The sequence below is a fragment of the Setaria viridis genome, chromosome 5 (genome assembly GCF_005286985.2).
Source record: "Setaria viridis chromosome 5, Setaria_viridis_v4.0, whole genome shotgun sequence".
NCBI classification, from domain to species: domain Eukaryota; kingdom Viridiplantae; phylum Streptophyta; class Magnoliopsida; order Poales; family Poaceae; genus Setaria; species Setaria viridis.
Genome location: NC_048267.2, coordinates 2,442,502 through 2,468,643, shown reverse-complemented (window position 1 = coordinate 2,468,643; position 26,142 = coordinate 2,442,502). Strand labels below are relative to the sequence as shown.

The following is a 26,142-nucleotide window of genomic DNA, read 5'->3' as shown; positions in this document are numbered from 1 at the left end:
CCAAGTGCCAACCCCCGTGTCCCCACTTCCCCAACCTGCCTCTCTTCCTCGTCCTCTCCGACTCCCCGCCAGTTCGGCTCCGAGGCACCAGCCCCGGCCATTGGGGGTTGGTTCATCCGAGGTGAGCGCCGCCCTCTCCCTTCCTTCCGCTCCTCGCATTCCGCATTGCATCCTTTGCACAAAAACCCTGAACCCTTCGATAGTTCGATGCGCGACTTTGATGCCGATTGGATTGATTCATTCCAGAAGCCAGAGCCAGTTTATCCGAGTCCCGACGCCATGCAAAATCACCCCACTCGCGGTGCCATTCGAGTTGCCCGCCATTGCTTGCCCACATCACCTTTTTCAGCTAATCACTTGGGCAACAGTAACTTGAAGGTTGGGTGTCTGTGTCTGTATTCAGTATTTACCTCTTCCTCGGTGTTCTTTTTTTTTCTAGCAATGCTCAGGAACCAAAATGGTTGTACTGTACACCTATGCCAAATGAATTAGGGCAGAAGTATCGAACCCATCATCAAAAACTAAGCATCTGTGTATGAGCTGTTGCTTTTGTACACCCTGACTTCGGCTTGGCTTTGCGAGTCCTTCAGGTATGGACGAAACTGCGCGTGTTCTCTCCCAGTTCTCCTCAAACAGTTGGACTCTTATCGTTTTTGGAGAGTTGTTTTTTTACAGATACGATGTTTTATTTTCTGAACATTCCTACTACAAATGTTGCGAGTTATGACTTATGTATTCAGATGTTTTATTTGAAGGTCTGCATCTACCTCTTGCCCCAGCTTTTCCTGGGCCTTCCTGTCATATCAAGTGAGTTGTCAATCACCAATTGTCCGTCGTCTTACATGTCAAAATAGCAGTTCCTGAATCTGCATTTTATTCAGGTTTTTGGTTGACAAGCCGCTGAAACCACCTTAAAAAAGACAACATAATGGTTCCTGAATATGTTCAATGTTGATTGTGACCACATTGATATGTCTTGTCTCAAACTTTGTCCAAAAGTTGGCTTGCAAATTAATTTGGGCTGGGTGAAGTTGATGAGCTCGTTTCTGAGGAACATAACTGGAAACATTCCGCCCTGCTGAAATTTCCCAGTAGAAGGCTTGCAGATTTTCAGATTCATCATTGCCTGCTATAAAACTGGAAATCCTTAGTTGTAAGCGAACTTTTGAAAGTTTACACTTTGAAGATGAGTAAAAATTTGCTTTTCAGCTTGGCTGTTTTATTTTGACACGAAATGGATATTTTCTTTAAAGTGGAAAACTTTGAAGATTAGTAAAGCAAAAACGTGTGATTTAATCTGTTATAGGGGAAAAAGAATAAGTCAAAGCATTGAGACCTTACGCCTTAGGATCACCAAATTTCAGAAATTTTAAAAACAAAATATTTACAGAGCAGAACTGTAAAATCACTGTACAGATGAAGTCAGGTGCCTGTAGACTGTAGTAACAAAGTTGAAGTTTGAAGTAACAAGTTGCTGGAGATTTGTTATGCCTCTCCCATATTTCTTGCTACAATTTCAATTGTTTCATCATTGCCATCTTTTTTTTTGTGTGTGTGTGTGTGTTGTGATGTTATCAGCACCTTGTTAATACTTGTTAGTTGTGTTCTATCATGGGCCGTAATGGGTGTAATAATGTGTTAGCTGTCACTTGTTTTTATTGGTTGTCCGTACCTGTTCAGCTATATCTCTTTTCATAAGTGGTGTGTTACACTGCCAACAGACAACTGCAACTGTTGCTGATATGAGCTCACCTTTAGTACTTTTGTTTTACCAAGCAGCTACTTATGGTTCTACCTGTGAGAAATTTACTGGAGAATTTCAGCGTGTTAAACTGCTGGTGTTGGCTACTGAGTTTTTCTCCTCAATGTGGTTTATTGAACTATCACCAATAGTTTAACTCTCATGACTCCAATTGGTATATACAAAGAGATTGATGCTAACCTTATGAAGGCATCTAAATACGATCATGTAAAGTTATAGACATCACTAGGAACTTGCATTAAGCAATAGCTACCTCTATCGATTCATGGGATTATTTATAGTTGAGCCGAAGTGGCATTTATTGTATAGCGTTAAACTGCAGACTCTAGTTAGTTTGTAGCTGTTCTGTTCTAGGCAATGCTTGCTGTCTAAGTTCTAACATATAAGGAATGATTCTGCTTTCTCATGCTCTCGTGATACCGTCGTCATGCTCATGTCAAAAAAGAGAAAGAGTGGAATAAATGTTAAGACACAACTGAGCATGCAGGAAGACATCCTTTTCAATGTCCCCCTTATTTCTTGCTAATTATATCTAACTCTGTAGTCTTGACACAGTGATGTGCAGAACTGCAGATAGGCTCACTTTACTGTCTTATGACGAAAATAAGATATGTTTGTGAGACAAGTTAATTATTCTCCCAAAACAAGTTTGTACCCAACTACCCATGGTTGATTATGCCTAGTTGATTCATGAATTATTTCTAAATTCAAGAAACCATATTCTATTTTTTTCTCAAACATGCAGGAGAGCTGCGCATCATTTCATTAACAAGGGAAAAAGAAGGTATAAGGGAGAGGGCATAAATGTGATCTCCCAGACATAATTCAAAACACAAACACCCACACACTCCCTGATAGGAAACTAGATGAAGAGTACCACATACAACCAGAAGCACATGACCAGATCACCCGAGGTTATGACTAAGTACCCACGATGAGCAACCTTGGGAGCAAGTCATAGAGTCCCCTGGCACCAGCCTCACACCACATAGCACTTTCATTTGCCACTGTTTGCAAGACCAGCGCCACACTCAGGCTAGCGCCATTGAACACACAATCATTCCGATGTTTCCAAATCTCCCAAGCAACTAGGAAGATGAGGGAGTTGAGCTCTTTTCCGAAGTCTTTGCGAAGTCCTTTGCTTGCGCTGTACCACCAGCTTGAGAAGCAAACGGCAGAAGGCTGGGGCGCTATCACTTTCCATTTGAATTACAGTGATTATTTTGACATTTATTATCCAGGCTCCATTTAGAAACTGTCCACCCATTCGATTCGCACCACCCAATAGCACACGAACTATGTTTTCCATTTGAAATCTAACATTTGCTACATAACTACACCCATTGGAGTTCTATCAAATGTGTAACCTTGTGATTTTGGGCATCCCCTTGTTTCATCTTTCCTCTGTTAAAGATGATGATAGGTGGTCTCTATTACAGTACGGAGTACTAACTATTACATAATATCGCCATTCTCTTGGTGCTCTCCCATTTCCACTTATTTCCTTTCATGTGATTTTCCCTCTCGCACTGACCAAATCTTCTCTAAACATGCTGATACCTTCAACAATTCAATATTATAAGCTGCAATATCGTATCCTCATCTTTAACATCACATTTATGGAGGTACCTCGTAAAATAGAAATTAAGTACACATTCCCTTATTCATGCTAGATTGGGAAACTTTTGCATTGCATGAACTTCTTACCAGAAGCTAGCTATTCATTTATAGTTATCTCTTTTTTTGTTTTTGTGAGAAGATGTGTAGGCTTTTGAATTTTGGTTGCTGCATTTTATAACCATTGGGTTTAATTAGTTTCCAGTGTTGACCTACTTGTTTATTTTTAAAGAAACTTGTTGGTATTATTAGTTCCATTGCATTTGTCAACTCTGTAATGTCAGTTTACTTTATGTCGTCAATAGATTGAATCCTTATCTTTTGGTACCATGTGAAAGAAAATCTCTAACATCTGAAGCTGGTTGTGGGAAGCCAAGGATCGAAAGTTGCGAACAAAGTTGAAATATGTTGAAAATAAACCATCTTTAGTATTGGTCTAACCTTGGCCTAGATCTATACAATCAAGCTTAGCCTAGTAGGAAGGCAAAACCAAATTAGAGAATGATCTATGCTTGGTCGGACATGGTAGTCCCTCAATTGTAACAGTCAAAGCATCATCATTAGCCATCCCTTTCTAACTTGAATGAGGTTTTATCTTCCTTTTCTGTTTCTTAATCAGATTTTCTAAGATTTCCCCATCATTGAATCATTTAACTATTGCCTAGTGTGAATGCTTGCATTTTAAATGACTAAAAGGCAAGACAATGTTCTGCACTAAAATGCCTAGCCCCCTTGTGTAGTAAATGTCTGTCTCATCAAATTACTTAGAAATACGCCTAAACAGGCAGGTGAGTTGCAATTCTGAATTAGAAGTAGATATGAGTGTACAGCACCTGAGTTAGGCAGGGAAAAGAAAGTAAGAGACCTGAAAACTGTATTTTTTTTTAAGCAAGAAGTGTAAATTCAACTCCTGAGTAGCCTAATTAATTATAGCAGATCCCACTTCTCTCTGTAAGTTGTCTTTGTATTTAGTGGACTGAACACTATGGAAACAGTTGCCTACTTATTCTCAATAACTTGCTGATTCCTCTCCCTCCGTACCTTCTAGTTTAAGAAGACATCCCTGTAAGAGAGATTATCCTAGTCCATCCATCTACTTTGTATGGCAATGTGGTGAGAAATTTCCTCATTTTCTTTAATGCGTATCTGTTTTTTACCCTTGGGGATTTTGCCTCTTTGGACAACACCAAATCAATCAGTCCTTTTCCATTTAGTATGCAAGTGGAAAGTGATCAGCTAGCTCCAGATTCTCTTTTGCAAAAGGTGATCAATGAAAGAAAAAGGTGAGTGAAAAGTAGCACTAAGGTCAATATAGCTTTAGTCCTGCCCCATGAATATGCGTCTCATGCTTAGGCATTTTGCGTTCAGGAATTTTGCGTCTCATGCATGTCAGATGTCACAGTTGAAAAAATAATCTAATATTGCTTGTATAGTTCCTAAGAGCTACCAACAAATGCAGTGTTCCACATCCTTGCCTCATTTATTTGGTAGAAAAAGATCAACCATGACTCACGTATACAAAAAGTCGAGCTGCATGCATGTACAGATAAAGACAGCAACTTTAAGTGAAAGGAAAGTAAACTTCGAGACATACTTTTCTCTAGGCTATACATTATGCTGTAATATAAATTCATACTTTGTCTCCTTTTTTTCATGTACTGCAGTATCTTTAACTGATGAACAGTTATCATTGTTGATCTCTGTATCATCATAAGAATGTACCTACGCAAACACCTCCACATAGCCTGCAAATAAATCTGTGAAGAAATGTTGTGTTTTCTAGGCTTCATTAACTCAGCTTTCTGCTATTGTTCTGTTCCATGCATGCTGAAACATGTTGCCTAGATATTCTCGAAAGACAAGGACATTCTCTGCAAATCCTTGTCATACAAATCTGATGCTACCTGCAGATGTTGCTGTGGCTGCAAATTTTGAGACCAAGCTGCACAGAGGCCCTCCATGTTGAATTGGTTCTCGGCTTTGACCACATCTTCATACAGTGATTGGCTAAGATTCTGAATGGTTGCTGGTGTATCTGTGAAGGTTCCATGGAGCAGGTCAGGCCACTTGAGTTCTTCCTCTAGGTGGCTATTTTTATCTGGCGATAAATCTGTCCATGGGAAGATACTATTCTCCAGAATTGAGCTTGTGCTTTGCAGCTCAAATCCCAAGCTATTGCTTCCACTGCTTCCTTTATTGCTACTGCTGCTAGGATTAGTGGTGTCCCAGTAGAATTGGTTACTCTGAATGCCAGTACCTCCAGAGTGTGGATTGTCCGGTGACCTATTGAGTCCTGTTGATGTTGAGAGAGTTGATGGCGAAACTGGTGGCATCACAGTGGAAATGGTGCTGCAGCTTGACTCATTCTGGTTAAACCAGAGTGGATTCGTGCTGCCTCCATGCTTGCCGCCAAATTCATTGCTGTAACACATCAACTGCTGGAAAGGGAAATTTGGAATTGGGCCTGTTGAGCGGCAGCTGGGGAGGTTATCATTACCAGAAACAAGCTGGTCAAGGAATAGCTCCTTCGATGGCACCCTTAGATGTGCCAAACTAGTAGTTTCTTTGCGATGCTTACCGAGCACTGGCAGCAGCTCTGGTGATTGTGCTGTCTCACTGAGGAGATGGCTCAAGTTGCCAAGTGCACCACCACTTGAAGGGTCAATATCGCTGGACTCGGAGGTTCTCTCAGTACTGATTGTTGGAGCTATTTTGCGATCAACCTCAGCAAGGGGCTTGTGGGTGTTGGGGTCGATGCCTTTCTGCCGGAGCTTCTTCTTGATGCTTGAATTCCAGAGATTCTTGATCTCGTTATCAGTTCTTCCAGGCAACCGTGTTGCAATCTGAGACCACCTGTTCATTTACGTGAAAAAGGCATAGTTAAGGAAAGCTTGCTTTGAAGCAATAGGTGCAAAATTCTGACAGTGTGATTTGGGATTAAATTTACCTGTTGCCCAAGACAGCATGAAGTTCAATGATAAGGTCTTCCTCCTCCTGAGAGAATGCACCTCTTTTAAGGTCAGGCCTCAGGTAATTTATCCACCTCAGCCTGCAGCTCTTGCCACACCTTTGAAGCCCTGCAATCATTAATTGGGCAGGTATGAGAAGATTGGGAGAAGAAGTGGCCTTGGAGATGAATAGGAAACAGTGGGAATGGATAATTGAGAAGAATAAAGTGTGCAGGATTTTGATTGTACCTGCAAGCTTTGGAACAGTGCTCCAGCAGCCATGCCCATGCTTGGTTATGTGGTTCATGAGCTTCTCGTCTTCCTCAGGAGACCAGAGCCCCTTCCTCAGCTTCTGCTTGTAACAGCAGGAGTGCTTCCCCATTGAAAGCAATGCAGAAGCTGAAGCTGAGCTCTGCAATCTGCACACACCTTGAGGAGCAGCACAGAATTCTTCACAGGTAATCCTCTGGTTCTAAGAGCACCTCTCAACAATTTGTGGTTCAAGGGTGGGATTATTGTGGATGAACTGCTTATATGGGCTCATATAGTGGTGTCTGATAGAGTAGAGCTTGTGGGAGAACGGCAGCAACTAGTGGCTACTAATATCAGGATTTGGAGGAAGGCACTGGTAGGCTTAAGGGCACTCTTCTCCTTTTCTTTGCAGGCCTCCCTCCCCAATTGCCCCCCTTCTTTTAAAGCTGGTGGTTGTGGGAGCCTCAGGCTCTTAGCCCTTCCCTTTGTTGCTTCTCTGTAAGCGTGTGTGTCCTTATGTCCTATCAGCCCCTAGAATCTATGCCCCTTCAACCGTCGGTGGGCTTCAGGGTCTGTACCTCCACTTGTCCCTGATATGCTATTACTGCGTTGTCATTACCACAAACTATTATAAGAAACTCTGGATGGTTCATCCTTCCTAGATCAAGAAGTATTGTTACTTTGTACTCAAGTCAGTTGTAAAAGAGGTTTGTCAAAGTTACATGATTCGGAAAAGGATTGATGTTTTTTCTCCTGTAGTGAATGAATGTGACCTGGAGAGCTGCTAGTCTGTCACTGCTACTATGAACTTTTTCCCCGGCAACCTCTGCGTCACATGTATTCCATGCAGGGAAAGGTACACAGCTGGACTGGGAGACTTACCCTCATCAGAACATATATACTAGGATTTCAGTATATACACATGTTTGCATACTCTTAATCTCTCTTATCTTCTAATATGTTGAGCCTGACATAAGTATCATCCTTCATGCTTATTTCGCAGGAAAGCCACCAGATCATTTCTTACCCAGAGAAACCTTCCATCAATCATCAACAGGCGGCATCAAATATTTGCATTCCAGGACAGAGAGCATCTTCCTTTTCTGTCTCCGCAAGCCAGCAATGCAAATTTTCTTTAGGACCTCCAGGCTCCAATCAGAAATCTTTGCTCCAATCCAAAGAAAAAGCATGCTGGCACCTCTGAAGAAGTTCGCAATCAGTCAGAGAGAATCAGACCTTCTGTACAGATGATTGCCTCGGCTGTGGTATGCTTTCTTCATTGGCCGTGTTCTGACGCAGAGCGAAGCGCAACTGCAACATGCACAAGTTCTGTAAACCTTGGTCTGGTGAGTATAGAGAGGTATATTGGTTGTTGGATTTTTTATGGTTCTGGTGCGAAAACTTCCATACGCTGTCTTTGTTCGGAGACAGAACACTGGGGGTATAATAGTCTCAATGAGGTGGCAAACCCTAGCATTTTATTTGTTATCCTCCATTGCTTGTCTGCTAAAAGAAATGCCTTGATTCATGACACGATGATTGGAAGATGCAATGGCATCCTCATAGTGCCCATGTGCCTGTGGATACTGTTGCGATTAAACAAGCAGAATCGATTATCGTTGATTGAACGTTTTATAATCGGGGTGATCATCTGTACAAGTCGGCTTTTCCTGATGCTCAGAAGCTTCCGTTGTTCTCTTGTCAAGATTTTCTGGGGCTCTATGGTCTTTTGAGTTTGCCAGAGCGAGCAAGTAGAAATGCGACGCGTGTGTGTTCCCGAAGATTTGAGTGCTTTAGTGTTGTCAGGGTCACCACTTCACACAATTATGGAAAAACCGATGTGCAGAAAATCGCTCATTATTCTGACAATGCATCCCTTTAATTGGAGGTTTTGAGTCATTCGTGAACTTACCCATCACTCATTATCGCGATTTTCTATGAGTTCCCTTTCCCCCTTGCTCCAGATGCATGTATCGGAAACAATTGAATCAACAGAATATCTGCACGGAAAGAACCTGCATTATTTCTCTAATTTTTTCTGCTCTTTTGTTTTATTTATCATTTCCGCCTTGGATCCCGTTTATTTAGGGGGTGTCAATTATTAAAGGTGCGCTTACAATAAATAGACTGGGTGAGAAAAGAAATGAGGCCACCTGCAGGCCCCCTATTGGAAGGTGGTGGTCACGGGAAAAGCTGGTTTGACAATCGAGGCATCTTTGTGGGGTCCTGCTCGTGGGCCCACCCCTCCCCAACGTATACCTTCAATGATTAAGCCAGCCGTTACTGTGATCAGCTAGCATTTTGGTTCCTAGCGTCTAAACTGACTCTAAAGGTGCACAGGTTTTTTTTTTGTTTTTTTTTTGGGGGGGGGGGGGGGCGGGGGTAAAAATGGGAAATGCAATTATTTTTCTTCAACTTTTTTGCTATTAAATTTAGCTTGAACAAAGACCTCGGAATCGGATCGTTTTGAAGGAAAAACAGAGTCTGGAACCTGTAATATAAACTCCAGTTATTCTAGATGGAATGGAAGGGTGGACTTTTCTTTGCGTGGAGGTAACTTTAGCTTCTTCTTTTTTTTGCACGTAGCTAACTCAACACAAGTAATAGATCATTTCCAGACATTGCCACCTATTTTTCTCACAAAATTGAGTCGACCTTAATACAAAAAACTGCATGAGTTTAGCCCCTTAGCTTATTCTGGTGATTTTTTCGCATCCCCATGTTTTAACGTCACCACGGGACCTCAAACTAGCAGACCATTACCTACGTACCATGAATCAGTCGATAATATCTCTAGCCAGACTTAATAATCAAGCGTTAATGGCGATCAGACGCCGTCACGGTCCACACACACATGGCGCGTACTGGAAGTGTGGGGGCAGAGGAGCACGGACCGATAGCAACAGTACCTACAGCTCCGTCCTCACGCCACCACCCCTAAAAGCCACCGGAAACAGGACCGCACGGATCCGCCTCGGCGCCACGCTCCGGCCAATCGGCGGTGGCGACGCCGTCGGCAGGGCACGCGCGCGCCCAATCCGCCCCCACGGCCGGCCTCGGCCTCGTATCGTATGCGGCCGTCTCGGGCCGTGGCGGCCAGCGAACAGCGACGCCCCCGGCCGGAGAAAATCAGAAAAGCTAGCTCCGGCGGGGACCGCGGCGCGCGCAGCTGGGCTAGCTGTGTGTGCCGTGTGCGTGACAACTATTGGCCCGAGGATCCCGCGCGGGCGGATCGCCATCCCGCATTAATCCTCCGCTAAGCAAGTGGCTAATCAATTAATCTTCGCTTGATCGGATCATATTATATATACATATATATAAATGAATTTGTTTGCGTGGTCGAGGTGCATGGGTGTGAATGTGAATGTAATGATCGTCGCCGGAGGCGAAGGGCGAAGAGGACGACGGACGGACGGGAGGAGGAAGACGACGACGACGACGATGTGAGGCGCGTCACTGTAGGCGAATAAAGTCGCGGAGGGTCGCCGTCGCTTGATTTTTTTTTTGGTTCCTTGCGTGGTTGCTAGCTGGCCGTCCTTGTACGTATGCATGCATGCCCCAGTTGCCCACATGTACGTATCTATACGACGCGTTTTCAACGAGCCTTTGCTCGTACACTTGTCTCCAGCTTGGATTTATATATTTTTTTTGCCACGGTTTAAGTGAAACAGCCCTAGTATCTTTGTCACTTCTCCGACGACGTTGAGTACTACCTCTGCAACTTTTTTACATGTCAGGTTAGATTTGTTTTTTGACCAAATTTATAGAAAAATACAACAATATCTATAATACCTAATTTGTTTCGTCAAATTAGTATAGTTGTTGTTGTATTTTTCTATAAATTTGGTTAAAGTTGATAGGTTTGACTTAGGACAATCCTAATGTGGCATTGGACAAAGGTTAATACTCGGTCAATAGTCCAAAGGTTTATACTTGGTCAATAAAAGTGAGTTTTTTCTTAAAAAAGATCTAGCAAAAAGTAAATCATCACATGGACGACCGCTACGTTGTTTTAGTGTAAAGCGACCGGTTAGTAAATTTCCTTCACAACCAAAAAATTAAAATATGGACTATTTTTTGAGAAAACATGGACTATGCGTTGAGGAGTGACATACATGGGTATCATTGTCTGTCCTAGGATACTGGCGGGGCGGCTTCTTAGAGCATCTCTAATAGCATACGTAAAACTGGTGATCTAAAATCAGTTTTGGGTATAGGAGAGAAAAATTTAGGTATTTCAAAGTTGCCCTCTCCAACAGCATATCTAAAATTGGTGACCTATATTTCACCTAAGGACTAATCCACAAACAAAATCTTTTTCTGGGGGCTAATTTGCAAAATCAGTTTCTCCTCTCCTTATCCTCTTCCTCCCCAGCCACATATCATTATCCTTCCCCATCGCTCTTTGCTTCCAGCCACCGCCACCCTATGCTCCTCCCCGTGCAGCCGCTCTCACCGCGCCGTCCCGCCGCTCTCCTCGCACCGGCCCGCTCTCACACCGCCGAGCCGTTGCAGCTCAGCCCGCTGGTCGCCTGCCCACCCCGTGGCTACGCCGGCGGAGTTCTTCGCGTGCGCCTGGGAAGGAGGTGAGAGGCGGTGAGGAGGATGGCCGCCGCCCTCAAGCTTCAGGGTCCTCGAATCGAGATCCGTGAGCACCAACGCCGGCGGCGGCAAAGTCCGCTGGCAGGGCCAAATCTGAGGCAGAGAAGTCCGGTGGCGGGGCCAAATTGGAGGCGATGATGGTGAGGACCGGCGGGGCAAGCTTGGCGGCAAGGTCCGGCAGCCGGTGGTGGCACAGTTGGCGGAGTGTGCGGCGGCAGGCGCTGGTCGGAAAAGTCCCTAGAGGTGCGGTTGACCTTCCCACGTGAGAGGAGAAAATATAGCAATCCAAGAGTTGGATTGGTATATTTAGGTTAAGGAGAGAGAAATTTAAATCATAGTCTAAAAATTTTAGGAATAGCAATCCATATAGCAAATCTGTTGGAGTAGATTTTTTAGACTTTTGGTAGTTTTTAGGTATAGCAAATGAGTTTAGATAGGCTGTTGGAGAGGCTGACCCGGTTGGCCACCCCGGCAAATTGCGCTTTGCAGCGCATGTGGCCAAATTGCGCTTTGCAGTGCATGTGGCGCAATTGCAACTCCCTTGTGGTCACGTTTGCGCACATGCTAAGGGGTGTGTGGATCCTTGAGCTAAAGTTTAGTCCGTATCACATCGAATCTTCAGAGGCTAATTAGGAGGACTAAACATGAGTTAATTATAAAAGTAATTACACAGATGGAGGCTAATTCACGAGACGAATCTATTAAGCCTAATTAATCTATCATTAGCAAATGGTTACTGTAGCAACACATTGTCAAATCATGGACTAATTAGGCTTAATAGATTCATATCGCGAATTAACCTCCATCTGTGCAATTGATTTTGTAATTAGTCTATGTTTAATACTCCTAATTAGTATCTAATTAGTATCTAAATATTCGATGTGATATGGATCAAACTTTAGTGAACCTAAGTCCAGCGGACAATAAAGCAAACCCGCGGAAACCCGCGACAAGCCGCAGCTTCAATTTTTTTGGCAACTGCGCTCGTCATGTCTATTCTCGAGGCTGCTAGCTTATTCCTCCGCCACCTGCCACCAATGCGAGATTGATTTCCAATCGAAATTGCTTGCTAGCTTCAACTCCCTGCTGCCTTGCATTGCTAATCGGTTTGCATGCATGGCAGTTAGCGAGGCAGACAGGCAGTAGCAGGCAGGTAAGCTAATTATTATGCGGGTCATGCGGGTTTATATATATCGGCCATCAAGTCCACGAGACGCATGCTAGCGGCAAGGTTGAAGTTGTGGACAGTCACAAACCCGTCTAATTAAGTTGCGGCTAGTGTGATGACTTCGCGGTTGTCCGCAACCCGCCCCACCCGCATCGCTATCTGTCCTGAATCTGGGAGTGAAAGTAACATTCTCTCCAGGTTTTTGTTATAAACCGGTTGTGTTACCACCAGCTTCACTATGAGTACGCTGTCCACCAGCAAATTAACATGTTTAAAGGGTATCTTTTGGTAAAATCATTCTTGAAAGAGCATAGAGGCTCCTAATTCGGTTTTTCATGATTAATGATATGTCATTATGACTAACGCGTGTTTTGCAGCTGCAATTAAAAGTTAGATCATCATGATGAGCTTTTGTGGTATTCTTGGCCTATATTATTGGTTTCCATTGCACTGGTGCAAAGGATATGTGCAAAGGTTAAGGATAAGTTAGTTCTAAGAGCACCTTTGGCAGGGCTGTGCGAATGGCTCTTGGAGCCATTTTAGATGAAGCTGCGCCAAAGAGCTTCAAAGAAAATGGCTCCCAAGGAGAAGATCTTGAGAAGCCGTTTCAAAGAAAATGGCTCCCAAGGAGAAGATCTTGAGAAGCCATTTATTTTTTTCTACTGGGGAGACGGAGCCAGAAATTGTAGCTCCGATGCGGCTCCTCCCTCAGGCCCGCCTGGATGGTTACGGAACTGCCCATAAACTTCACAGCCATGTGATCTCCAACTGGCATCCTCTCTGTACCACGACTTGCCTCTCTCGCAGAAACGGCGGCAGCGCCTTCAATCCTCTCTAGCGCCCGACGCCAGTCGCACGCAGGGAGGCCACTCCCAGTGGTGAAAACAGCGGATCCACCATGGCTGAGCTCGATCCAAGGATTGGGGGCGCTAGAGCCTCTGCATCTGGGCCAGATAGCACCCTACGGTCGGGCGGACCGGCGGCGGCCAGCCAAGGCGAGGCTTCGCAGGCGGCCGGCCAGGTAGCAGCTCACCAGGACAGCGGCTCATGGGCCAGCGGTCCGGCGGCTGCCTTGACCGTGGGCGTAGGAGCATGGCCCGGTGGCGCCCCTTGTGGTGTGGGCACCGGTGTGCTTCCCGGAGGGACGACCATGGCGGGCAGCGGAGTATTGCCGGAGTGGTGGAGCAGCGAGCGGCCGCGGCTCTCGAGCCAGATTGGCTCTCAAGCATCTTGGTGTCGGCGCCGACGCTGGCGTTGGCTGGGAACCAGAACACCAAGGCAAAGGAGGAAAGAGAGGTAAGGGTGCCAGTTCGAGGAGCCCTGGCTCATCGTGGAGGAGGACGTGGTGGCTGGGCACCTAGGCCACAAGTGCTGGTCCCTGTTGCCCCTACAATCATCGATATCAACAATGCTGATCCAAGGTAAGAAATACTTGTCATGCTAGCAATTCGCTGAGTCGTGTCGTACATCTCTGTGTGAAAATGGAATTTCTAGTATGCTTGGAATGTGTAGGCTACTTGATGTTTGGTGCTTATGGTACTGATTTTGTTGGCAACAAAGATGCCGCTTGGTGCGATGAGAACACTAGAATAGTCTATGAGATTTTTACAGATGAAGTTTAAAAAGGAAATCGTTCAAACACTCATTTGAATAAGACCAGTTACAAGAATGTGATACAAAGATTACAGGAGAGGACTGGTATTATGTATACTAGAAAATAGTTCAAGAACAAATGGGATAACTTGAAAACTGATTATGAAATTTGGAAGCAACTGACCAATAAGGGGACTGGCATAGGATGGGATGAAACAGGAAAGAATATTGTTATGTCACATACTTGGTGGAAGGAAATGGCAGCAATAAGTGCAAGTTATTTTTCATGCTAGCAATTATCCATTGTCTTGATGCATGCTTTGTTTTTATACTAAAAATTATTTATCACATTACATAAAATAAAGAGATGTACCAGATTCAAGAACAGAGGGCTCCAAAATTAGAAAACCTTGGGAATCATGTTCAAAGATCTTTGTAACACCGGTGACAATAATTGGTGTGCTTCTAGTGGTGTAGGACCTGCTCAAACAAATCTATCTTGTGGTACTTCTCCCATTAACCTTGATGATGAAGATGAAGCTGACAATGATGATGATAGTGAACCGGAGGAGGTGACACCTGCAAGTGGGAGAGGGAAGAGAGGTAGAGGGGTTGATAACAACAAGGGAAAGAAACCTAAGACAAGTGCAGGTCATTGATTTCAAGAACAAATGGGCATGATTGTGGAGATGAATGAGCGAACAACTGAGGGAGGACAAATCTGGTTGTTCGATCCAGGATGTCATGGCTTTGACTGTGGTGCTGTTCCAGGAACAAATGAACAATCATTGCATGCCTCGTTTTTACCAAAAAGGCTGAAAGAGAGATGTTCATGATGTTGGACACATCTGAAGAGAGATTTGATTGGTAACTAGAAAGTATGAGTGGATGACTAGAATTTATGTGCCTAAGTATAGAATTCCATTCCATTTGTCTTGGCAGCTAGTGTATCCTTCCAATTAGGACTTTTTATTTTTGGATGTTATTTATTTGTTGCTTCCAATGGTACTATTTTAATGGCTTGTAATAATTTGTAGGCTCTGCATAACTTTCCAATGCTACTATTTTGACTTGTAATAATGGTACTACTTTATTGATTGTTGTTTGCCTCATGCACATATCTGATAATTCTTCGCATGAGACTGATGATAGTGCTTTTGATGGTGATGGCTGGATTGTAAAAACTCTTGCATTGTTAAGGGGTGCTCAAAATATTCAATTTATGACTGCTGTTCTTGCCTCCAAATATTTCATGACATACCATGACAAAAATTAGACTAGAACTCCAGCACAGAGTGGCTTTGGTTGGACTATGAAAAAACTTAACACTCCAGGACAAAGCCACAAGATGTTCAGGATGGATCCACACCTATTCTACCAGTTGCATGATTTGCTAGTGAGTACATATGGTCTTGAGTCATCTGTTCACATGAATTCTATAGAATCAAGATATGCAAGACATCTTCCTTCCCAAAATGCAGGTGATACATCAACTTCAAAATCTAATTAGTGGGCAATGGATAGATTTCGTGATGACCTTGCAAGGGGATCTTTCTTTCTAGATCATCATGAGCATGTATGTTGGCTTGTATGGTTTATAAGAGGATTATGCCTCATCTCTTGTAAAAACCACTCTACTATTAAGTACTGATCATTAGTTAAGAAATATTTCTATTTATTTTTTTAATTTACATGAACTAAAATTATAAACTGAAGGGAAACATACAATTCAGCTTAACAACCAAGTCATATACCAAGGAGCATATTTGATATTTGACATCTTCAATCCATTCATGAAAAACATGGTGAAGCCGTTTTCCCAAACGTTTTCCAAAACGGCTTCAGCTCCACCAGAGAAGCCGCTCCACCAGAGGAATCAGAGCCGGAGCAGTTTCCAGAGGAGCTGAAGCCTTGCCAAAGAGACCCTAAGTGTTGTTTGATTTTGTAGATTAGTTTATAAACTGTTTGATTTTTCTTTACCCCGTGGTATGGTCAAAATGGACAATAGAGCCATTGAACATGCATTTGCAAACACTTTCCTTGATATGAACCATACAATAAAAGAACACAATTATTAATTTGCCAAATTAATAAAAGAATGGAGATTGCGGTGTTACACAAATTAATTTCTCAAGATCGCTACATATACACACTATACTTATCTTCAAGCGTATACATAACTCTGGTGGCCTAGGCAAGAAGCCAGGAACCATCTTCCGTCCCTCAAATTCCAGTTTCTGAGAACCCGCATAATTTGGATCGTGGGACCATCTTCAACTACCCCACTGCTTCTGCGTGCTTGGTACATCTAGTATGACCATTTGTTCTGTGGCATAATTTGCATATGTGGTTTTCCCATAGGTTATTAGCATGGACACCATATGCATGGGCATGCTCGCGTGTTAGGACTAGAGATGGCAATGGACAAACTCGTTGGGTTTTGCCAACCCATACCCATGCCCACGAATATACAATAATTAAAAAACTCATGACCTCTCAAAAGTTCAGTCTTATGCTCAAACCTATGTCCATCGGGTTAATAGACACCCACGGGTCGACCGTGCCCAACAAAGTAGGCAACTGAAAGCAACAGTTATGTACACGTATATATTCATAGTTCAACATCTATGCAAGCAACATTTGATGTAAATCAACAGAAATATAGCAAGACAAGACATGAGAGTTATCCAACATAATACCACATGTCCACGTAGCACATCGATTCATAGATTAGTGGCATTAGTGCATATGACATAGCTCTTAAGCTACCAAGTTCATTGTTCAACAATTCAATTCACGATATGCAGTGGCAGCACATACATATATGAGTTGGGCTTGGGCCATCTAAATTGAAGTGTGGGATGAGAAGACGGGCTTATTTTTGGGTATATGACGGGGTCTAAATAACCCATGGGTTCACGGGTTCCGATGGATCTGATTTTTTCCACATTAATAGACCTATGGGTAGAAAAACTAATCCACGCCTATGCCCTAGTGTAGAAACTCGTACGGTTTTGGGTACCCATTGTGCCATCTCTAGTTACAAAACCTCATTTGTTGTATTTGAATAGGATGATATTATTCTTCAACATGCCTGTCTCTCAGAGTATCGGCTCCTAGATGTCCCCATTAAAGGAATAATGCACGAGGGTAGAAAACACCACTCGCGCGTGGTATTCCCAATCCTAGGTGGCTAGGTACTTCTTTTCCATGACAACAAAATATAGTCAATCATCATCACCTTCCAGCATTGTCGTACATACATCTATGGACCCATCAAAAGGTTTGGACAGTTCTAGATACAGGGCTGGACACCGAGACGTGTCAGATATGGAGGCTACGGTGCAGGATAGTGTAGTCTACGTAGCAGAACATGAACTAGTCGAGGATTAGGAAACTACTTGTAGCAATTAGAGTAGGACTCATCTAGTCGAAACCGACTAGTATTCTTGTAAACAACTGACTTGTAACCCTTACCCCAACAGTATAAGGCAAGCCAGGGACCCCCTCCAAAGCAATTCAATCCAACTAACATACAGGACGTAGGGTATTACGCAATCTAGCGGCCCGAACCTGTCTAAATCATGTGTTCGAGTTCACCTTCGAGTTCCTAATCTCGGCGAGCCCCACGCACTAAACACTACCTCGGGCACCCCCCAGTAGGTTGCCAGGTTTAAACATCGACAGTTGGCGCGTCAGGTAGGGGATCTCGCTAAGAATCCATTGTCGAACTCGATGGCCCAAGTCATCATCAAGCCGATCGTCGTGTTCGAAGCGGGCGCGACGTTCATCTTCGGCTCCTAGGTTTGTGTCATAAACGATGCTGGAAACTTCCACCGCCACATTGCGCCGGCCTCGGAGAAGAAGTTGCACGCCATGAAGCTCTAGCGTCAAGCTCTGGAGGATCTTTTCAAGAAATTTGGCGAATTTTTAATTTCTGACTTAGTCAGAGGCTGGGTGGACAAGTCCGAGTACAACTCGACTTCTCCCACTAGTCAGACTGGTTTTCACGAGCCGGTGTTTAAGCCAACGTGCGAATCGGACTACGACCCAAGTCGACTCCCGTTCGGACTCCGAAACATGGGTGCTATTTACCAAGCTACCATGTCCAGATCACAATCTGACATGGATATAATTGAAGACCCCAACTACTACTCGGACTCGGGCGAGGAGACCCCTTTATCAGGTCCGCAGTAGGGCCTGGTAATCACATCAACTCCACAAGGCAGATTCGTCTACTGGCCCAACATTAAACCACCTGCTCTCGCTAAGAAAGACGACTCATGCCTTATTGCCTACCTTGATACCCTCCCGTACCAACAGAGAACTCCTCTGTCGCCCATCTATGAAGAAGGTGGCTCCATGGAGGTCATCACGTCAACTTCGGGAAGCTATTCTCCATAATGAAAACTCTTCGCTCTCATTGCTGCACAAGAAGGCAAAGAGGAACAGCAACCAGAGAGAAATCAGCGGCATGAGCATCACCCGGATGATGTCTCGCAGGATGAGCTCACCATCAACGTTGTCGGAGAAGAAACTGAAGCTCAAAGAACTCGACGACGAGCAAGAAATTCTGCAAGAGCAGAGCGCCACTGCCGCCTTGCAGCTAACTTGCCAATCATGAACTTGGATCACGTGTTTGAAGAAGTTCAATCGCGTCAACATCGTACTCCTCTTGCCACCATCGCATCTATTGACCTTATTACCCGTGCAATGCCACAAGACAAGTACACCAAGCAATTGGCTGAGCTGGCGGAGCGCGCGTACGAACAACTCGATCAGCAAAACCCAATACATTCAGTTCCACACACCCCATCCCAGCATGGCAATAGCCATAGGTGTACTCTATCCAGACCAAGTGAAACTGGAGTCGCCAAACTGGGACCCTTGGAAGGCCATGGCCACCGTGGGCCCAACCCAGAGCCTGAACACCTAGTATAGGATCTTCATCACAAGATCAACACCGGCCGCGACGCCCGTACAATCATTGATGGACACTGCCGCGAGCGTAAGCAAGAAGTCGAGTACCTAGGAGAGGATTCTGATGGGTTCCCCACCTTCTCAAGATGAGTAAGGAGGACAATTCTACCCGAGAAATTCAAACCTCCGAGCATCACCAAGTACGATGGCAAGCAGGACCCAGTCCAATGGCTGCGGTGCTACACACTGTCAGTACAGGCGGCAGGAGGAATGACGACACCAAGGTCATCTACTTCCCCATTTGCATGGAGACGATGTAACTTATATGCCTCGAGTCATTAGAAAAGAACTCCATCGACATGTGGAAGGATCTCAAGGTGGCGTTCACCAACAACTTCGCAGGAGCAATGCAGCGTCCTGGCAACAGGATCGACTTGACTCAAGTCAAACAACAACAAAGCGAGACCCTGCGCAGTTACCTACATCGTTTCTTTGACAAGAAGGTCACAATCATGGACATCACGGAGCGTGATGCCATAGATTACTTCCAGAATGGTCTCTATAACCACCGGATGTTCCAAGATTTTGGCAGGAGATGTTCCAATCCATGTGGTCACCCATTCTAGGAACCCATGCTGTTAGCCCGCTTACGATGGGAAGATCATGTGCTGGCAGTGCCGGAAGGTGCTCCCCAACAAGAAGCTACTTATGTGTTCAAACGATCTACTCTAGAACTCTGCTGAAAAAATGCCTCCAGTCGGATTGGCTTCCCATCTGCATGCATAAATATGGTGATGATTTCCTGAGGCAGATCTCCATGATGACTAGTTGGATAGCACGAGGAATGTTCCACGTGATATGCCTGGTTGTGTTTTCAAGCACAAGATATGCACTTTCAGAAAGATATGGATTTGTTTTGAAGAGTCAATGGGAGCTAAGAAATCCCACCTGAACATATTCATTTTATCAAATCAGAATTACAAGATCAGGCAACCGTTCTCAATAACGAGTACGGTGACCAGGATACGTATTGAAAGAAAGTGGGGAAGGGAGCTAGAAGGGATTATAATCGCAGCATAAAACACACGCCAAAAGAAACCACATCCAACAAATTAGAGCCTAATGGGGTCGAGCAATACATGCTCCAAATATGGGACTCCAGTCGATTGTCGAGTAGTACCACCGTCTAGTCACCAAACAAAGACACCCTCTTCACGAACAACACCAGGCACCTAGGCAACCCAAAACATAGCAAGAGAGGCTAACAAATGGGCAAGTATTAAACTTGATCCGAAACACTTTCATAGCCATGTACCGGGAGACTAAGCAGAACCAAGACATGTGGTTGATGGTGAACGGCCGCACTAAGCCAAAGCTTTCCCAAGATGCCAACCAATTTAGCGCACCTCGACGCACTCCGGGGGAAGGAAGCTCCAAAGGGGTGTGCTGCAAAAAAAATAGACACCACTCGCAACCAAGTGAAGAAAACGAGAATGAAGCAGGAATTAAAGACAACAATACATGGTCAAGCCACGATGGAGATCGACGAAGCCATGCGAAGGAGAAGCACCTCCCCATGCACCGAGCATGGCACTCTAGTTTGTTGCACGACAAATGGCACCCAAAATCCAACGTCAAGCGAATGTGAAGCACCTCCCCGCACACCGGGTGCGGTGCTCTCGCTACACGACTGTTGGCGCCCAGAGACCAAGACATCACCAAGCCATGGCCGGCCCTCCCCCCATGACCGAAGCACAGCCGTGCCCAGGATGTGTAGAATTGGTCAGGAAAGAATAGGGGAGGTCTCTAGAGCAGCTCAAACCAAGATCTGGAGGCTGCAACCAGACTCCAGAACTAGCGCAGGTGAGGCTGCCAGGTTAGATTGAGGGCACACACGCACCCACAGGCAGGGCCCACGTGCTCCAGGGCCTGTGCATGGGGCGCATGGATCTTGAAGGGGCCAGCCATAGCAAGCTGCCGTTAGGGCGTAGGCCGCCCGAAGCAGTGGCACCACCCAGCAACGGACCCTGTGGTGGAGGCCTCCAGATCCGGTAGCAGCAGCGAAGCCCAAGGGCCCACAGCCGGAGGCCGGCCCCTCATGCCCCTCGCCATGGAGGCAGCGGCAAAAGATGCCACACACCGTTAAGGCAGCATATGAAGAAATGGGGGACGAGATCTGGAAGAACAAAAAGGTGGCGACATAGATCCCGGGGGGGTGGGGGGCGTTGGAGGGGTGAGAGGTGCTGTGCTGCGGCTCGGCATGCGCGATGGGAAGGGCTCCTAGCGGTGTATGGATGGGAATTCGAACCCCGCCAATATGGCGTAGTGATGGACTTAGCGGATTTAGAGAGATGGGGCGGGCGCGGCAAGAGTCGCCAAGATCACATACATATAGCAGCTAAGTATAGTTTAAGCATAGACAAAGGATCAAATTAATTAGAATGATAAGAAAGTATAAAAGGAGGCACCAAATAAAAGAGATAATGCAAATAATCATCGTGACTTAGTATATACCACGACAATCCGACACTTAAGTTTTTTTATTAGGACACAAGGCACATTGCCACCACGTGCACACCCAGGTCACCTTCCTATGAAGCTTGAGACTGGTGAGGTGTGAAGTGTGAATCCATTGCCCGAACCCAAATTAAAATGCTACCCGGTGTGTACACATGGATATGTAAAGATGTGACAGAATATCCATACTCAATACACTGGTGGGAAAAAAGAATAGTAGTTTTCTTTATCTGATTTAGCAAAATCGAATGCAAAATCTGTCATGTGGTCCCAGTAAAAGTAGTAAGGTAACCGTACCAGATTGTCGTGCAGTGCCAATCACTCCAGTGTGGAGCTAATTGTAGGCACACGTCAGTACTCCACTTAATAACTAGCAGGAGATGGCTGTCCCTATCAACCAGCGCTATATGTTATTGATACTTTTTTCCTACTCGGGGAATTTTAGCCCACATGCACGTACGTACGTGTGTACTGTATCCATCCATGCAGAATCCCAGGAAGCCAATCTTGTTACGCCAGGGGATCACAAACGACGCGACAGGGAAAAAGATTTGAGCTAGCTAGCTAAACCAATCTCTATGCCATGCCTGCTGAGTAGTCATGAGAGTACACGTAAGAAAGTGTCATGACTCGTGAGCACACCCTAATTAGCTGCAGAATCACACTACTACAAAACGATTTGTAGAGGCGTCACATTTTTTTCTAAGGACGGACGAAATTGCCACCCACACCTATAAAACGGGAGCGGCACTGTAGCATATGGCCCGCCTCTAGAGAACCATTTGCAGGGGTGGGCGATGGCGTCACCCGCCCCTGCAAATGGTGGCAATTTTCAGAGGCGGGAGATGGCAGCACCCGCTCCCGGAAATGATCTTTCCACACCCGCCCATGGAAATAGCCCCCATTTGCAGGGGCGGGTGACGCCATCACCCGCCCCTGCAAATGGTTCTCCAGGGGCGGGCCACGGGACGACCCGCCCCTGGAAATGAGCGACAAAATAGTCAGCTGGGCTTCTTCCTCCTCCCGACAGCACACTCACTGCTCGGGGGAGGTGTTGCCCAAAAATAAAAAAAAAGCGAAAAAGGTGGGGGAAGGTTTTCAACTTTGTTTCCTTGGAGTTGGAGCTTATAGGAGGTAAGTTGATGCTATTTCCTTATCTTTTTGAAGCTTATTGCATATGTTTTAGGCTCAAATGGAGTTCCATATACCTCTAGATAGATCTAGTTCTCCAAGGTGTGGATTAGCCATTTGGAGCTCCATTTACCTCAAACTTTTAGATGAAGTTAGGTTATTTAGGTAGGAGAACAAGATTAACTAATCATTTGTGCTCAACTTTGATGTTTTAACCTCATTCATGAATGATGAATTTCCTAGATATCCATGGAGTAGAGAGGAGACGATTTTTTTCTATATTAACCCATGCATGATATAATTTTTATTTTTTTTCAAGATTGTGTGGGATAAAACAAGTTGACATGGATGATGAATAATTGTTTTTCATTTTTTTCAAGATTTCTATATTTTTATTTGTTTATTAGGAAATACTACATGTGTGTAATTGTATATATATGGTGTAATTTTTTTTTCTGTTCAGAGAGATGGATAGGACATGGATGTACCAAGAACGAAGAATAGATGCCTATTTTCGTGGAGAACTTAACAAATTCATTAAAGGTGCGGAGAATAATGCAATGGTTCAGAAGACAAAGATGGTGGCTTGTCCGTGCAAAACCTGCAAGAACATGAGAGTATTTGGGGAGACAACTATAATAAGATCGTATGTAATGGTTCGAGGTTTCATTGAAGACTATGATCTGGACATATCATGGTGAGAAAGCACCCCCTCAGAATCCGCTCAACGAAATCATGGAAGATGTCGAGTTTGATAGAATGTTTGACGCTTACGATTGTTTTGATGAGGGTGGCGGCGATGATGATGGTGGTGGCCCGATGGAGATGATGGTGTTGACGAGGGCACTGGTTCCATTTTACCTATACGAAATGTGGACGTATGAGCGTTTCATGTCAGTTCTCAACCGGTATGTTCTGAATCGTGCTTATCCCCAGGGATCCATGATAGAGGGATACAATACAGAGGAAATCATTGACTCTTTCCTAGGTTACCTAAAGGGTAAAGTACGAGTTGGTTTGCCTGTTCCACAATTTATGGGGAGGTTGGAAGGCATCAGCACAGTAGGGAGGAAAACCTTCATCGACAACGACTTCAAAGATGTGCAACAAGCCGATTATAGCATCATGCAACACCTCACAATAATGTCATCTTTAGTCTGTCAACACTTGAGTGTGATTCGCACTCAAAGTAAGGGCCGCTCAGAAGATTGGATCATGAGAAAGTAAAAGCATCGTTTGACCACATGGTTGAAAGACCTAAATCTACCGGATAGGGAAACTATGGAAAATCAAACGATCAAAAGATTGGCAGTTGGCCCATCTAGCCAGGTCATGTTATGGCAAGGTTATGAATTAATGGATATCTATTTTATACTGCCGCGAAGGACAAGAAGACTGTGTCTCAGAATAGTGGTGTTCATCTTGAGGCCTTAGACAAGAGAACCCGCTAAAGTACCACATATTATGGTGTCATAGATGATATATGGGAAGTCCACTATGGTTCCAGTATGCAGATCTCGGTCTTTCGGTGCCGTTGGGTCAAACACCCAAAAGGTGTTGAAGTGGACGGCTATGAGCTCACAATTGTTGACCTCAATAATGTTGGTCACAAATATGACCCTTGGGTACTTGCTTCATAGGTCGCATAGGTTATGTATGTTGTTGATTCTGCAAAAAAGATAAAGCATGTTGTAGTCCCTGGAAAACAAGAAATCTTAGGAGTTGATGGTGTCGAAGACGTTGAAGAATATAATAAGAATATAATCAGTACAATAAAATGAACCTCTTCATAGACCAACCACCAAAGATGATTTTAGAAGCAAGTATAAAGAAAGATGAAATGATCTGGGCACGCAAGGACAAAGAATCAAGAATTGTTACCGCATAATATATATAGCTATTTTGAGTCTATTTAACTCATGTAATATGTAGTTTGAATCAATTATCTCATGTACTTTGAACCAATTATGTCATGTAAGTGAATAAATTACCTAACACTTTTGAAGTTGGCATATATGTTTTTCATTTGAGAAGCACAATAACTTTTGAAGTTGAATGTATGAGTATATATGTGAGTAGATGTGAATGTGTTTAGTGGATATAATTTTTGAATACAAACTTTTACAGTTTATCTCGGATGAATATAAACTTTATATCAAAATTGCAGAGCTCAATGAGACATTAAACTTTGTAGTTGACAACTTTTGCATTTGAGATCATTTAATAGCTCAAAAATACATTTCAAAAGAAAAACAAAAATGGAGAAATGATTTCCAGGGGCAGGTGATGCCATCACCCGCCCCTGGAAATCATTTCCAGCGGCGGGTGGTGGCGTCACCCATGCCTGCTAATGGCACCCTATATATGGTAATGCCTGCAGGGAGTTAGCTAACTTTTTGGAGAAACCCATGGGACGCCGATAGGCTGCCAAAATTTCCCCCCTCCCTTCCCCACACCGGTGCCACTCCCCTTGCTTGTGGGCTCCACCGCCTCCACCGTCGGGCCATAGCGTCGCCTTTCCTGTCATAGCACCTCCCCATGCCGCCTCTCCACCGTCGGGCCATGCAGCACGAGACGCGCCTCCTCCCCTCCTCTCCACCACCTCGGGGCCAGACAGCCTCCTCCCCGAGCGTCGCCGCCTCCCCGCCGGGCCGCTGCCTACCCGCTGCCGGGTAAATTTCTTCCATTATTTTGTAAACCAACAATTGTAAATTTCTTCCATTATTTTGGACAACCATTGAAGTTGATTTTTGTGGAAAAATCTATCTTGCCTAAATTATCGTTGAAGTTGATATTTGTGAAATAATCTATCTGATTACAATTTTATTTGGATAGTTTTAGCTAACTATGGCAAGTGGAAGTGGTGGTGGTGTCGGTGTTTAGACCTGGGAACATACCGAGGGGGTACCCGAGGTAGTGTTTTATGCGTGGGGCTCGCCGAGATCAGGAACTCGACGGTGAACTCGAACACACAATTTAGACAGGTTCGGGCCACTTATGTCGCGTAATACCCTACGTCCTGTGTGTTGGTTGTGTTGTATTGATTGAACTTGTTTGGAGGGGTCCCTACCTCACCTTATATTGCCGGAGGTAGGGTTACAGGTCGGTTGTTTTAAAGAATATTAGTCGGATTCGACTAGGGTGTCCTACTCTATTTGCTATGAGTAGTTTCCTAATCCTCGACTAGTCCTTTTCCTCCACGTAGACCACGTCGTACTGCACCGTAATCTCCATGTCTGACACGTCTTGATGTACAACCCCGTATCTAAGACTGTCCAAACCTTATGGTGGGTCCATAGATGTATGAACGACAGGTGGTAGTCGTGAAGGTGGCCACCGTGGTGGTGGCGGCCGTGGAGGTGGCAGGAGACAGTACATATTCGAGGACCCTCTCGCTAGTCATCCAGGACTTCACTTCCCTAATGGCGCCATTGACTTGTCAACAGGCGATCCAAGGAGCGGATGAGTTCCCAACATAGTAATATTCTTTTCCTCTTTTAATTGATTTTTTACTACACATGAATAAATTCTAAATTTACTTCCATACAATGTAGCTTATCAACCCAATTAGATGGCTCAAAAATGTTGTCGAAGCTATAGGTGGTACTTCTCTTATAGTGCAAACCAAGGTT

The 26,142-nt window shown here is 44.6% G+C and overlaps 1 protein-coding gene and 1 long non-coding RNA gene across 2 annotated transcripts; one reads left to right on the top strand and one right to left on the bottom strand.

Moving 5' to 3' along the window:
* The first annotated feature begins 8 nt into the window (after positions 1–8).
* LOC117857044 (uncharacterized) lies at positions 9–8,047 on the top strand. Its single transcript, XR_011898242.1, has 3 exons — positions 9–121; positions 7,339–7,435; positions 7,583–8,047. It is a non-coding gene; the product is annotated as an uncharacterized lncRNA (long non-coding RNA).
* On the bottom strand, positions 4,839–7,069 carry LOC140222751 (transcription factor MYB61-like). Its single transcript, XM_072293834.1, has 3 exons — positions 6,577–7,069; positions 6,327–6,456; positions 4,839–6,232 (listed from the first exon to the last, which is right to left on the bottom strand). Exons 1-3 carry the CDS (start codon positions 6,707–6,709, stop codon positions 5,221–5,223), a joined length of 1,275 nt encoding a protein of 424 aa, XP_072149935.1. The 5' UTR covers positions 6,710–7,069; the 3' UTR covers positions 4,839–5,220.
* Positions 8,048–26,142: the final 18,095 nt, after the last annotated feature.